The sequence below is a fragment of the Ceratosolen solmsi genome, unplaced genomic scaffold (assembly GCF_000503995.2).
Source record: "Ceratosolen solmsi marchali unplaced genomic scaffold, CerSol_1.0 scaffold1, whole genome shotgun sequence".
In the NCBI taxonomy this organism is placed as follows: Eukaryota; Metazoa; Arthropoda; class Insecta; order Hymenoptera; family Agaonidae; genus Ceratosolen; species Ceratosolen solmsi.
This window is the reverse complement of record NW_011948415.1, coordinates 906,629-920,077: the sequence shown is the minus strand read 5'-3', so window position 1 is coordinate 920,077 and position 13,449 is coordinate 906,629. Positions and strand designations below refer to the sequence as shown.

At 38.2% G+C, this 13,449-nt stretch overlaps 1 protein-coding gene across 1 annotated transcript in view; it reads left to right on the top strand.

Annotated features, from left to right (window-relative positions):
* Window positions 1–4,139, top strand: part of LOC105369035 (homeobox protein B-H2) — a 36,129-nt gene extending 31,990 nt beyond the window's left edge. Inside the window, exons 3-4 of the mRNA XM_011508277.1 lie at window positions 3,520–3,894; window positions 4,025–4,139. Of these exons, the coding sequence (XP_011506579.1) occupies window positions 3,520–3,894; window positions 4,025–4,139 (490 nt within the window). The remainder of the gene's footprint in view (window positions 1–3,519; window positions 3,895–4,024) is intronic.
* The last annotated feature ends 9,310 nt before the right edge of the window (window positions 4,140–13,449 follow it).

The window sequence follows — 13,449 nt, the reverse complement described above, 5'->3', positions numbered from 1 at the left end:
CCCCATTACCATCCCCATCCCCCAACCCCTCACGCTGTGTGTAATCCGTTCATCCCTTTATTTTTATACAACTCACTCGATAAGGAGGGTAGTTTTCGAAATTTATTAATTGTCGAATTTCTCGCATGCGCGAGCTGACTCTCGTTGGGAAAAATAAAAATGACCGATGTTATTGGTGTCGCAGTCACCGTACACGGCGATCCTCTCTATTATCCCGCAGGCGGCGATAATTTTTCTTCCCTCGCGTCCTCCCATCCTCGGCCTACGCTTATAGCCATTAGTCAAAATTGCGCGCTTCCCGAACGAGACGATATAGTTATGTAAATTCCCGGCCATAATCATTGCGATACGAGGGAATGCTCGATAGCCCGATTATAAGAAAATTCCCTATCGCGGACACGATTATTATACGCGCGCGTGAATCATTGGTGCGCGTATCGCTTTAATTCTTGCCACGGTAATTAGGCGTCGCTTGATGCAAGCGTCGCGCCCCGCTATTATTAATTACGTTGATAGGTCGTTTGAGCTCAATGAGCTTTGTCATTGAAAATTGAATGGAGCGCGCCGGTAAGGCATGCACTCCTTCAAGTGTAGACGAGAATATCCGGTTGAGGAAAAAGATCCCCATAGATTTCGTGACTATAAGACCGTGGATAATGATTGGTTGTGTGCCTTCGAAAGGGCTTAACGTTTCCTCCGCCAGGAATTTAATATTCTTATAACTGTGTTTTTTAAATTAACGTCTAACTCGATAAATTCTCATATTAATAGCGATTTAATGTACCTTCCTACAAGGTTGTTTATACCGGTTAATTAGCTTTGGAATATCCATAAAATGTGCTTGTGATATTCCATACGTTAGATGCTCGTGGACGAATTCTATCAATTAATAGAAATAATAATTAAATTAACATTTTCATCGGATATTCCTAATCAACCGAATAATTTGTCATTTAACATATTATCGTCGAATGAAATTAGAGATAAAGTATTTTTACATCGAGCGGTCAGTTCCATTGTCCGTATTAATGTTATATTTTTCAGCAATAAAATAACAAACTCTATGCCTTAAATACAATTGATTAGCCAAATAATAATCTCATTAATGTCAAGGACTTGAATTTGAACTTTTCGTCCGTTTAGGGTAACGGCGAGTAAGGAACGCGAGGCAGTGTGTAATTATCTCCTCGAGAGCAACGTATTTAAAAAGACAGCCTAATGTAGCTAAGGAAAGTGCCGTCAAAAGATCGGATAATGGCCGCGCCTCGTTCATGGCCGATAAAACGTAAAAAAGACAAACGTCTCTTCCTCGACGAGAACACGAGACAAGTCGTTGGTCGCGTTCGGTATCCCCCCCCCTCCTCCCCGAGTAACGACGATACTCACACCTCTACAATTTTACGCGCGTCGTTGCATTACTCAAGCACGAAGAAAAGAATGCGAGTGAGAGAGAGAGAGAGAGAGAGAGAGCGAGAGAGAGAGAGAGAGAGAGACATTGGCACGGCTCTGGGTACGATACGCGGCGATTAGATTTCGCCAGGCTATTTGTTAGTATAATAAGGGCCGCCGCGTAACCGTACCACGGCACGCCACCCCGGTTTTAGCGTAATTGTTCCAGATGGAGCGATTTACATGCGGGGATTGTTACGCCGCAATATGTTATCGACGAGATTCCCGCGTGATCGACTTTATTATCGCCCGCGCTTTTGGGTATGATTGCAGGCTCGGGACTACGGTCGTACAGACCACCACCCCCCTCCCCCCGCTTCAGTCTTCCATCAATCGCACATGCAAGCGAGATTTTAATATTAAACGAATCCGCGTACGTACCCGTTCTTACCGTTCTCTCCTTGAGAAACCAACCACTGCTTTTCCTTATAATGAGCGAAAAGTTGTAAAGTTTATGTGGTAAACGATCGCTCGTGACGGGAATCGGTACTTGACAAGGAAACCCGAAATCTCCTTGTAAATGCTGAAACATAAAGCGTCAGACTCGATTGGCCAGTATCGTTGACAACATTTCCGAGTTAATATAATAATGTCGAGGCTTATCCGGTGCTGCCATAAATCAATTTTGAATAAATATGCAATTACGTGAAATGCGACATTAGCCGCACACGAGTACGTATAATACAATTTATAGAATGACTTTACTTTGTATGGATTTATTTTTTAACGAAGAACAGTTATGACTCTACATTTAACAATTGCGTTGTGACAGTAAAGTTTCCTCGAGTGGCTATTTGTCTGCATGGAAACGTTTAGAATATAAATAGTATTCGAATTAATATTTTGCCGTTTTTAATGAAATGACAGTGTTTACGGGATTTTATTGGATAGTGATTTGAAAAGTACGGGGAATAAGTATGGTAATTTTACCGAATTCTCATAAATTGCACGTAAAGATAAGAATCGCCCGGCAATTCATTAAAGTTTTTTATGAGCATAAAAAATTCACATATCTAGTAAAAACGATTGTGTTAGTTGATAAAGAAAAAAATAAATAAATAAATAAATAAATAAAAAAAAAATTATCTTCCATCGTCAAAATTTATACATCTCGAGTACTAATATATTTCAAAGTCTAAATATATATCAGCCAACAACTCACTTTTATTATTAGATTTATACGAGCTCCGGATTTTTGTCGCGGATTTGCCATTTTAATGGTACTTTACATCGATTAAAACTATTAGTATTACGACATTACGTTTTCAAATTGCATTCTCAAAGTAAAATTTTGACTTTCTTAAAATTTTAACGCGCTGCTTTCATTTCACTCTGTAACGCATAAAAATGTGTGTGTGCGTGCGTTTAAAGCCACTCTAAATTTATTCGTTAATGCAACAAAATTGAAAGATTAAAAATTTAAATGATTTATCTGACGTTTGAAATGAAAAATAAAGTTTTTATTACACTGATACAACTCTTACACTTTCATTACCTAATGACATTCGTAAGATTTTTTAGTTACATTATGTATTTCTAAAACTTATAGAACTAAGCTTATTAATTTACGCTACATAAATGTATATGTTTGTATAAAGATCTCGATGATGTTTAAATTTAGTTTGAGTTTGTGAATAAAATGCATTAATTTTTTTATATTAATAATAGTTTGTTGTAGGTCAATTTGTAAATATATATATAATCTAGTGAACTATTGAGAACATCAAGCTCTACTTCACCAATCCACATGACATATATATATATATATATATATATATAAACAAAACGGCCATTTACAACATTGACGATTATATATTTAAATTGCGATGACACAACAGTTCTCAGACACTGTCTAAGAAACTAATTATTTGCATCATCTTTGTCGAAGGGAAAAGCCGCTTCGAACGCTTTAGAGACTATAATTCGAAACTCTTCTCGTGAACCATCTTAGTACAATAGGCATAGCACAACTATTCTACGTGGTAGATTTGTCCACCCCAAAACTCTGAACCAGCTGAAACTCCCGAGCCATTTCTCTAATTCTTGGATTCCTCTTTCATTTGCTTTCAGGACGAAATGGAAACGGCAGACGATGGTCGGCTTCGAGATAATGGCGGAGGCCGGCAACTTCGCTGCCTTTCAGCGCCTCTACTCGGCAGCCGGGGTTCCGGCCCACCCCTCGGCCGGGCCCTACTGGCCGTATCCCGGGGCCGCGGCCGCTGTCGCCCACCACGCGCAGAACGACCTCCTCTATCGGCAGACTCACGGTGCCGTGGTCACCCTTCAGAAGCCCATGCCCTATCGGCTCTACCCCCCGGCGATGATGCTCGCCGGCCCGAGCGCACCTCTCGGCGGCCTCGCCGCCAGCTCGACCCTCAATAGCCTCAGCAGCTACTACAGCCGAGACAGTCCCGGTGCCGAGGCTATGGAGCAGCATCAGCATCAGCAACAACATCAGCAGCAACAACAGCAACAGCAACAGCAACAACAGCAACAGCAACAGCAACAACAGCAACAGCAACAGCAACAACAGCAACAGCAACAGCAACAACAGCAACAGCAACAGCAACAACAGCAACAGCAACAGCAACAAGAGCGTCGAGCGAACGTCGCCACCACGGGAGTCGTCCGAGACGCCGGGGAGCCTCTGCAAGCCCGACAGTGACGACGAGAGCATACACGACGTCTAGGCAAGGGACGGGTGGCCGGAAGTCACTCGATAATGCGCGACGCTCGCCGCGAACTCAATGACCGGCAGGAAGGACTGTCTGAGAGTCCCCGGCAATCGCGACTCTGCCTCCAGGATGCGCCCTGCGGTTAACCGATGCACTCGAAAAGGGGAAAGCGAGCGCCCATGAACGGCACTTACTTCCTAAAGAGATGGCGGGGGACGCGGGGCTGGGGGATGCGATGATCGCTTACCATTGTCTCGGGGATGGAACGGAAGGGCCGGAAGGGCTTGATGTTGTACGCGTCGTTCGGGTCCTGGTGCGCGCAATCTCTATCGCCTTTGAATTCTCGCCCTTTCACACTCATCTACTTCCGCATCAATGCCTCGACGAACACGATGACCTTCACACGGAGGATTCGTTCTAGATGCTGGGGATTGGCTAGCGGTGACGAAGGCTGAAACGTACGTGGCATAGCTACGGAACTTTATTCGCTCGTCCAAGTTTCAGATTCGAAGCATCCGAGTTGAGATGAGAGGCCAGTTTCTCTTGGCTGCGTGTATCGCAATAATACGAATGCTAGATTCGTTTTCCCCGTCATACGTAACGAAAACTATAAACCGAACATTTGTAGCCATTTCGACTGGAAATGTCTATTAAATTTATGTTTTTTGTCAGTGGCCAATCGGGATTTAAAAAAAATTTAGCATTCCCATCCACCGTTTCAGCGGATCGCATCGAATGAACGATCGTGACTTGGTAAATAGGGATCGGAGTATAATTTCCCTCTGCGAAAGCTCAAACGGAAGCTCGAGCTTCTGACTCATCGCCGCTATTCTCTTATTGATTTTGACGAATACAAGGAGGAGAGATGGATAACAATACAAACAAACAGCCAAAGATCTCATTCCGTTATAACGAGCCTATTAATAGAGCCGCGACGTTGCAAGACGTGAATAAAGTAGAGGAACAGGACTCCGTGGACAGGAAGTACAGCTTGTACCGCCTTTGTACATTAGAAAGAGAGCGCGGAAGGCGGTGTTAACGCAAAACTGCAATTAATATGACATTAGTGTGCCGAGGATTAGTCGTCGTTGGTAGAAGTATGGGAAGGCGGCGAATCGCCTGGAACACTGCATTGGAAAGACACGAAAATTACGAGCAAGTTAGAGAGATAAAGATATATAGAGAGAGAGAGAGAGAGAGAGAGAGAGAGAGAGAGAGAGAGAGAGAAAAAGGGAAAATGAGAGCCCACAACAGCTCGACTTTTTTCTTGGGCGAGTCATATTTGAATAAGTGCAGTTTCGTTACGGTTCCCCGTCGCTAACGAAGCCCTCGCTTTACTTGCCTCTCTGTCTCTCTCTCTCTCTCTCTCTCTCTATCTATCTATCTATCTGTCTCTATCTCTATCTCTCTACGTCTCTCTCCCACTTCTATCTCTTTTTTCTTTGCTTGGTTCTTTCTCTTAGAGGTCTGTGCGAAATGCTCGCGCGTTCACTGCCTGATTAATATAAATACCATGGAAATTTCGCAGAGGAGATTAAATGATGTTTCGGGCATTAATTAGTTCGCTCGTTTTTTTTTCTTTTTTTTTTCTTTTGTTCCCATCTTGTACATACATCTTCGTTGTTCTTTTCTTCTCCCACTTCGTCTTCATTTATTCTCTCGCTCGATATTATTGTTCATAGCGTATGGTAAGGTCGTTCGTAAGGAACTCAACTGTAATATTCCATTGATTATTGAACATTTTTCCTTATTTTTTTTTTTTTTTTTTTTTTTTTTTTTTTTTTTTATCGACTTTAAAGCGCAAGTGCTTCGTGCGCATAACATAACGGTATAACTTATCTAATTTTTATTTATTGAAAGAGCGAGAAGCGAGGACTGGATGTGAATTACGTATGATAATTGAATTAGGTTTGAGATTAAAAAAAAAAAAAAAAAAAAAACATACAAATATTTTTAATAAACTGGAGAGTTACGGTAGAAGATTAGTAGAAACTGAATCGATTCCGCCGATTATGTGCAATGCCGAAAATCGTTATTTGACTGTTCCTAACGACGCTAAACTCCAAACTATGTATATAATACGTGAGACTTTGTATGGTTTCTTTCGAACTATCCGACTTTGTAAAAATGAACGAGAAATAAATGTTGAGAGAAAATAATGACCCGACTGTGTACTGTGTATGCCGAGTAAGATTCACTTGATTGTACACAGTTGCGTAGGAATAGAGTGAATTAAATTCGTAGTTTTTGCTAAGTTTATCTTTATCGGCAGAGAATTGAAGTAAGGAGAAAGGAAGTAGAGAAATTCGTGCGTTCGACGATAGTGCGATAGGCCTTAGCGCAGTTATTGGGATGATATTTAAAGACGTGAACGACAGTTCGTCCGCGCGAAGACGATTAAATGTTTGATTGAAAAAAAAATGTGTAACTGTCGTTCAATCTGTGAAAGCTTTATGAAACAATAACTGGATAAAGGGAAATTTTGTTTGTTTTTTTTTTTTTTATTTATACGAAGAGATTGTCGAGAGAAATGTTACTAAATGTCGATAATATTATTTGTAAATGACATCCTAGTTGTCGTACCTTTTATCTAAAAATGATTCTCGAAATTCATTGAAGATGCAGGCAAAAAGCAAAAACGACGAGGTGGAAAAAAATATCGAATTGACGATTCAAGTGGAAGATTTGTCGACGTTTAGAATGTAAAGAGTGGGAGCAAAATTTTCGACTCGGAGGGACGGAACTCGGAGGGCCACCTAACTTTACAGTCAAAATCATTCACGAGAAAACAAAAAATGCGCCAACTCTCTTGCAGCTTTCTTTTACCAGCGATAAATTAATTATTGGCCCGTCGACAATCCAGAGGCAGTTTAACGATTGACCCGAAGAGGTGCAGAGCGTTCGATAGGTGGGAGTACCAGTATTATGAATGTATAAAATTACCTAGATTTTATTGAAGCGTTAAGAGTGAGTGTGTGTGGGAATGTTAGTGTGACAAAAGTGAGCGAATAAAGGTGTTAATTATGCATGTGACATGATCGATAGTGCGAAATACAGATAATAACCGGCATTTCCTGATGCGTTCGTCTTCGATTGATCGATCAATCGATTTTGTCCTGTACATCGATTGATTCGTCTCGGTTTTTTTTCTCTTCTTTCTAAGCCGGTTCGATATTAAAAGCTATAAGTCTTCAAGCAGCAAGAAATATATAGTAAATCATGCTTTGTAACATAATGTCTGTATAGCAAAAGATATATGGAAAATATATTATACTAAATTTACATGCTTATTTTATTATTAATTATCCTTGATGCGTGCTCCTTCCTACCTAATGTACATCTCATTTTCGATTATTCCGAAATAAATGTTCAATTAATATCTACAAGTAATTAACGATTATTATTGTTTTACAAGAATTGAAAAGATTTTTAACGCATTTTCTAATAATCTCATGGGAAATGATATCCAATCAGGAGCTCTATTATGTGAAAAGTAAGGTAAATAGCACAAATCATGCACGGAAATTGTACATAAATTATGATGTTTCGTTTGTCCTTTTCTAATAATAATGCAAATAACTATCGTTACATTCATATTAAATTCGATCAAACTTCTGATACTTATGTTTAATTCATTACCTTAATGATGCAAAAATACAAAAATTTATGATGTACATGACTCTGTAAATAGCTAATCATTTATTCATACGCATAAATAAAATTGCATTTCCAATATAGAATTTCATAAATTATATCATAAACATAATTTTCAAATACAATCTGTTGTTGTAAAAGTGAAATATAAATAAAATATCGAGATATGTTTTTGAAATATGTTTTTGGCTTAAAAAAATATTAATTTTATAAAAAAAAAAAAAAAAAAAAAAAAAAAAAAAAAAAAAAAAAAAAAAAAAAAAAAAAAAAAAAAAAAGGAGATACTATAAAAATCTTTATTTAATGATTTATTTAATAAGAGCGTTTGATTTATTACGTAATTAATGTTAGAAAATTTAATATATTAAAATAAATATAAATCGATTTACACGATTCGCCCGCATAGACGTATGTGGATATTAATATACAACTTCGTACGAAAAGTAGCAAGAAAATAAATGTAATATAATCACATTACATTATATAATTGAATTGATAGACGAATTTCGGCTTAGACAGCAAATGTATAAGAATTCGGTTGTACTTAATTTTTTTACCCTTTTCTTACTCCCATAACTGGCTACTTGATTATACAGAAAAATTGTGAGAGAAGAGTTTAAGAGAATTGAAAGCCATTCCGAAGAATCGTCACCTCCCAATCATCATTTTACGCAATTTCTTTAACAAACTGAGTAACCAAGTTCATACGAAGCAATTATATAATGAGAATTAATGATAAAGCGATCCGGGGCCGCACTCGATAGCGTAATTTTAATGGCCTCGACAATTATACCGTCATAATTTTGCACTCGATCGCATTCAAAAACTGTGCGCGATAAAGAAACACTTAATAAGTTTCGTAGATACGACCGGTTTAACGCAAGCCCTTATAAAGTCCTCATCAAACATTTTAATAATTATTCGTCGATATATCAAGCGAGGCCGATAACATCTCGGCTTACCAATGAACGTCCGCATGCAAAATCCAACATCAATAACGCCGGGTTATAAAGCCGTGGCTCGCGCGCAAAGTGCCTTTTGCCAAAACAACGACGACGCGCGCAAGCCATTTAACGCGGCGGAACTTAATTCCGTTCGATCTCGATTCCGTGTCTTATCGCGCCTTAATCTCGCCGCACGGGCCCTGCGATATTAACAACATGACAACCGCGCGAGCAGCCGCGGCCCCAATCTCCAAACGTTTTAATCGAGCTGCAGGAGCACCGCCCCTCCTATTTCGAGCCCTGCAAGTTTCGTCTTTCTTCCTCGCTCCGTCACACTCCGGTGCTGTTATCGTGGAGAGAGATCCACGAAGCCATAGTTTGCCGTCTCTCGCGTTGCTTTACGCGAACGGGAGCCCGGTCGATGGGACGTCGAACACGGGAACATCGAGGCGGATTACGCCTCGGCTGCTCTTGGCCCCCCAACCAAAAACCTAAGTGACTTGCCGCTAAGATATTTTGCACGTCACTCTTAACTCCCTTCTCCTCAGCCCCTTATTAAATGTCTTTGGGAGAGAAGGAGGAGGAGGAGGAGGAGGATAGAGAGAGAGAGAGAGAGAGAGGGAGGGGGGTGTGAAACGTTTTATGATGTTTAGGGCACTTAGGGTAGAAGCTTCAAGTAGAATTTAATTAATGCGAGATGAAAATCCACAGTCGAATATTTTGAAAAAACGAGGTAGAGTTCGCGCGACAACTCGCCACATATCTATCGCAAATCTATTTTATACTCGTATCATTTCATTAATAAATTGAACATTTAAAACAATATTTTAAAGGCGTTAGCTCTATTAAGATAGAAATGCACGGTTATAAAAATTTTCCATATTTTTGCCATTGAAATAAACACAAACTTGCAGTCGGATCTTATTGATATGCCTAAATGGCAATTGCAATTTCATTAATAATGTCGGTTCTTTTAATCAATTGCTGTTGGCTTGCTGGGTGATAATAAGGCGTTGCTGTCAATTAATTTAATGTACAATTTCGGCTTATTATACAAGTATTGTCTATAACGATAGAATAAGGTATTCGATTAAGCCAATAGCGAGCAAAGTTTCAATTATCTTCGGGACATTTTCCTACGACGTACGTTCGGAAACGTATTGAGAAATTTATTATAATTTCATTGGAAAAGCTCGTATTGCTTCAAATCGCTTTCAAGCTGAGTATCGAATCGTCGTACTCAGTTACGTCAATGTCTGCGTAGTTGACCGAATCGTCGAATAGATAATGCTCAGCATTTAAAGAAATGGTTTTAACTAAAATTTAACCGTTGAAAGGAATCCTTATAATAGAGAAATGAATAAATAAAATTTAATCTGCGTGCTTACGCAGGTATCGTAAGAAAAGATCGTAAATGCGAAGCGTGACAGGTAACTTAAGGCTTAATCGTATTTACTCATTTCCGTCTTGCCAAAGAGCGAAGAGCGAAAGCAGCAACAATCGCAATTACTCCGTGGGGAAGGAGGTATTTTATTTCTATTAGGGTAAAACGGGTAGTCCCGGTACCCCCAATTACGAGATATTAATTTGGAGTCCCATTAGTGGTGAACGTCTTGTTGGCCACTCGGAGGAAGGAGATGGAGAGCAGTAACGATTTTTCCAGAGTATTGTCCAGCCAACCATGAACACCCGACTGCACGATATATTCGCTTGCTGTAGGAAACTCGAGAACTTCTTTATAGTTCTTTTTCTTTCTCGCTCGCGTCTTCCTCTGGATTTTTTGCGAATTGTCTGCAATTTTGATTATGCTTCGAGATGTTTGTAAAAGGATTCCGTTGAAGTAATTTTTGCAGTTTTAGGCATATTGGCAATTATCATTGGAATGTCCGGGAACTCGTGAATTATCAATTATCAATTATCCAAATTTATATAAAAAGTATGATATTCATTGTTCTCCCGTACGGCATCTGGATAAGATAATTTACGCGGCAATTAATGTGAATAAGTTGTAATTGATACGAAGGCATCTTTAAGCTCCCCGACATTTTCAAGACTTTTAATACGTAGTTAAGGAGAAAAACAATTTAGCTTAGTTGAAATTGCTCTCTTTCCGTTTGAATTGATAAATAAAAATACTTGGCTGCAATGTTGAAAATAAAGAGAATCCCGTGATCGAGAAGCATCGACCGGACAGGCAATAATTTTCAATCATGGATCAAGCCAATGCCACACGCACATATACATAAAACGAAACTCGTACTTTCGCCTCAATTACTACATCGGCTAAAAATCAATTTCACGATGAGTGAACGAACAAAGTATAATTCCAAGGCCAATCCGTACTCATTAGCATCCGTCTCCATGATATCACGATCACTTATTAATGGCGCCGTGGGCAACGTTATCGCGCAGGGCCATCGAATCGTCGAAAGCGATCATCGATCGGGTCGCGATCGCGTGCGTTAAGAGAGGCCTAATTCGCGCGCATGCGCACTACAGGACGCTGGAAATCGAAGACGCGAGAAGGGCAGCCGATGCGGGAGGATGTGGTTAACCCGCGCTCGCTCGTATACCTGGTGCGGAGCTTTTGCCGGGCTTCTGCATCCATGGGCTACCAGACGGCCAAATCCGCCCCCGCATCCTGTCCGCCGATTCGTTATCGCCGTAGCCGAGCCGTGTCCCTGTTACTTTTTCTCGAGCTTGTTCCTTTTCGTCAATACTTCGCGCTTACCAGCACCTACGTGTTTCCTCTCACTCCTTTCTTCTTGTCTACCTTTTTGGCAATTGAGCGGCTTGCCGAATGATCTGACAGACTATTGCAAGCGGAAGCTGTTACTCAAAATTCTCTTCCCTCGTTCCTGACTTTGTTGAGTGAAATGGAAGAAGTGCATAAGTAACTTGAAAATGTTTGTTTGCTTTAGAAATTGATTATTGACTTAACTCCGCTCGATTCATCAGCATTCAGAGCCGCTGAAACGAATTATTTTGCATTGGAAATTTATATACACACACGTGTTTATACATATTTACGCACATGTCCTATAAATTTTATATTCTATAAAGAGTATCGAGTAATAAATATTTTTAATAATAAATTGCAAAACGAATCAATCATTTTTATTCGAATTTGAATTGACTTTTATTATTATTTTTTTATACTTTACAAATTGCATGATAAATGTGATTATTTATTAATTCAAATACATAAGTAGATAGATTTTAATTTAATTTACCATTTCTACAGTGCACTTTTCGAAAATAGATTCAAAAGATATTCAATCCTTATTAAATAATTTCACTCTGCTATTTAAATTCGAGTGTTATTTACTTTAGATTAATGAATTTTTCGATTACATTGCCTCAGCGTTAAATGCATATGGAACGAGTGGATAATTAATAATTAATTTATGCCTCTTTCGTAATGACTTGTTATCTATTAAAAAAGTGATTTCTATATAATCAAAGTATATTTTATGTACTGAAGTATTTTGAAAATCTTTTTTTTAAAATTTAATATACTTTATGCGATACATGATAATGGTAATTATCAAAATCTGATGGTAGATGTAAATATTAATTTATGCATTTTTTTTTTTTTTTTAATAATTCTTCTAGATTATATTTTATAATCTCGTTTTCATATTATTATTTTATAGATGCATAATTCATATAACATCTCAATTCACTGACTGACATTCAAATTATATCAAAACTCGATAATACGTATAACGAAATTATAATATTAACAAATATAACTACTACAAAATATAATTAAAGAATTTCATTTAATTTTTTTAATATAATTTACACGATAACATGTTTTGCCTTGGAATGAGTACTGTTTTTTTTTTGCTTTTGTTTTTTTGTTGTTTTTTTTTTTTTTTTTTTTTTTTTTTTTTTTTTTGATTAACAAAAATAATATATAATCGATTTCAAATTTCTGTAATAAATTCGCATACTTTAAATAGAATCCAATGTATTTGAGTAAATCACATTACGCGATCGGTTATACGTCTCAATAATTAATTATCATATAAAATATGGCAGATGAAAATAATACGAGGAAAATGAAGAGGAATAAATCAAAAACACGTTGTGTACGAAATACCTTCGTTACTGGATTTAATGCAATGAAATAATTTATAAGTCTATTTAAACCAAATGTAACTGAGGTATTAAATGCTTTGCACCTGCGTTTGGTTCTCTCTTTTATTTTTCCTCGATCCTCACCGTTCAAATCTCCCCATGTAATGGAACATCTGTCAATCAGTTGGTTGCGGTTTAAGGAGGAAACTTTTTCCACGTAAAGGTAAAAGATCTGTTCGCAAATGATACAAAAGAAAATATGGGTATTGATGAGAAATGAAAAAATAAAATCAATGAAATACAATATAAGGAGATGTTAAGGACGTATAATCAACCAAGATAAAACGATACCGAATTTGTCAGTAAGAAATTGAAATTCATTAGACTTACAAGAATATTACACAACCGCTCGATGATTACGAGTGCGTACAATCGTTAAAAAAGCCTTGTAAAATTTTGCAATTATTAAGATATAGCGTAAACGAAGTAAGTCTAAAAAGTGCTAAAAGTGTAAACAATATTGTATAGATTTTTAAATGTTATTAATATGATCTCCCTACGTGCGCAGGCACATAAAATGCTTGTGTTCGTAGGTTTTACGCAAGAGTGGCTTAATAAAATGATCGTTCGTAGAAGAAGGC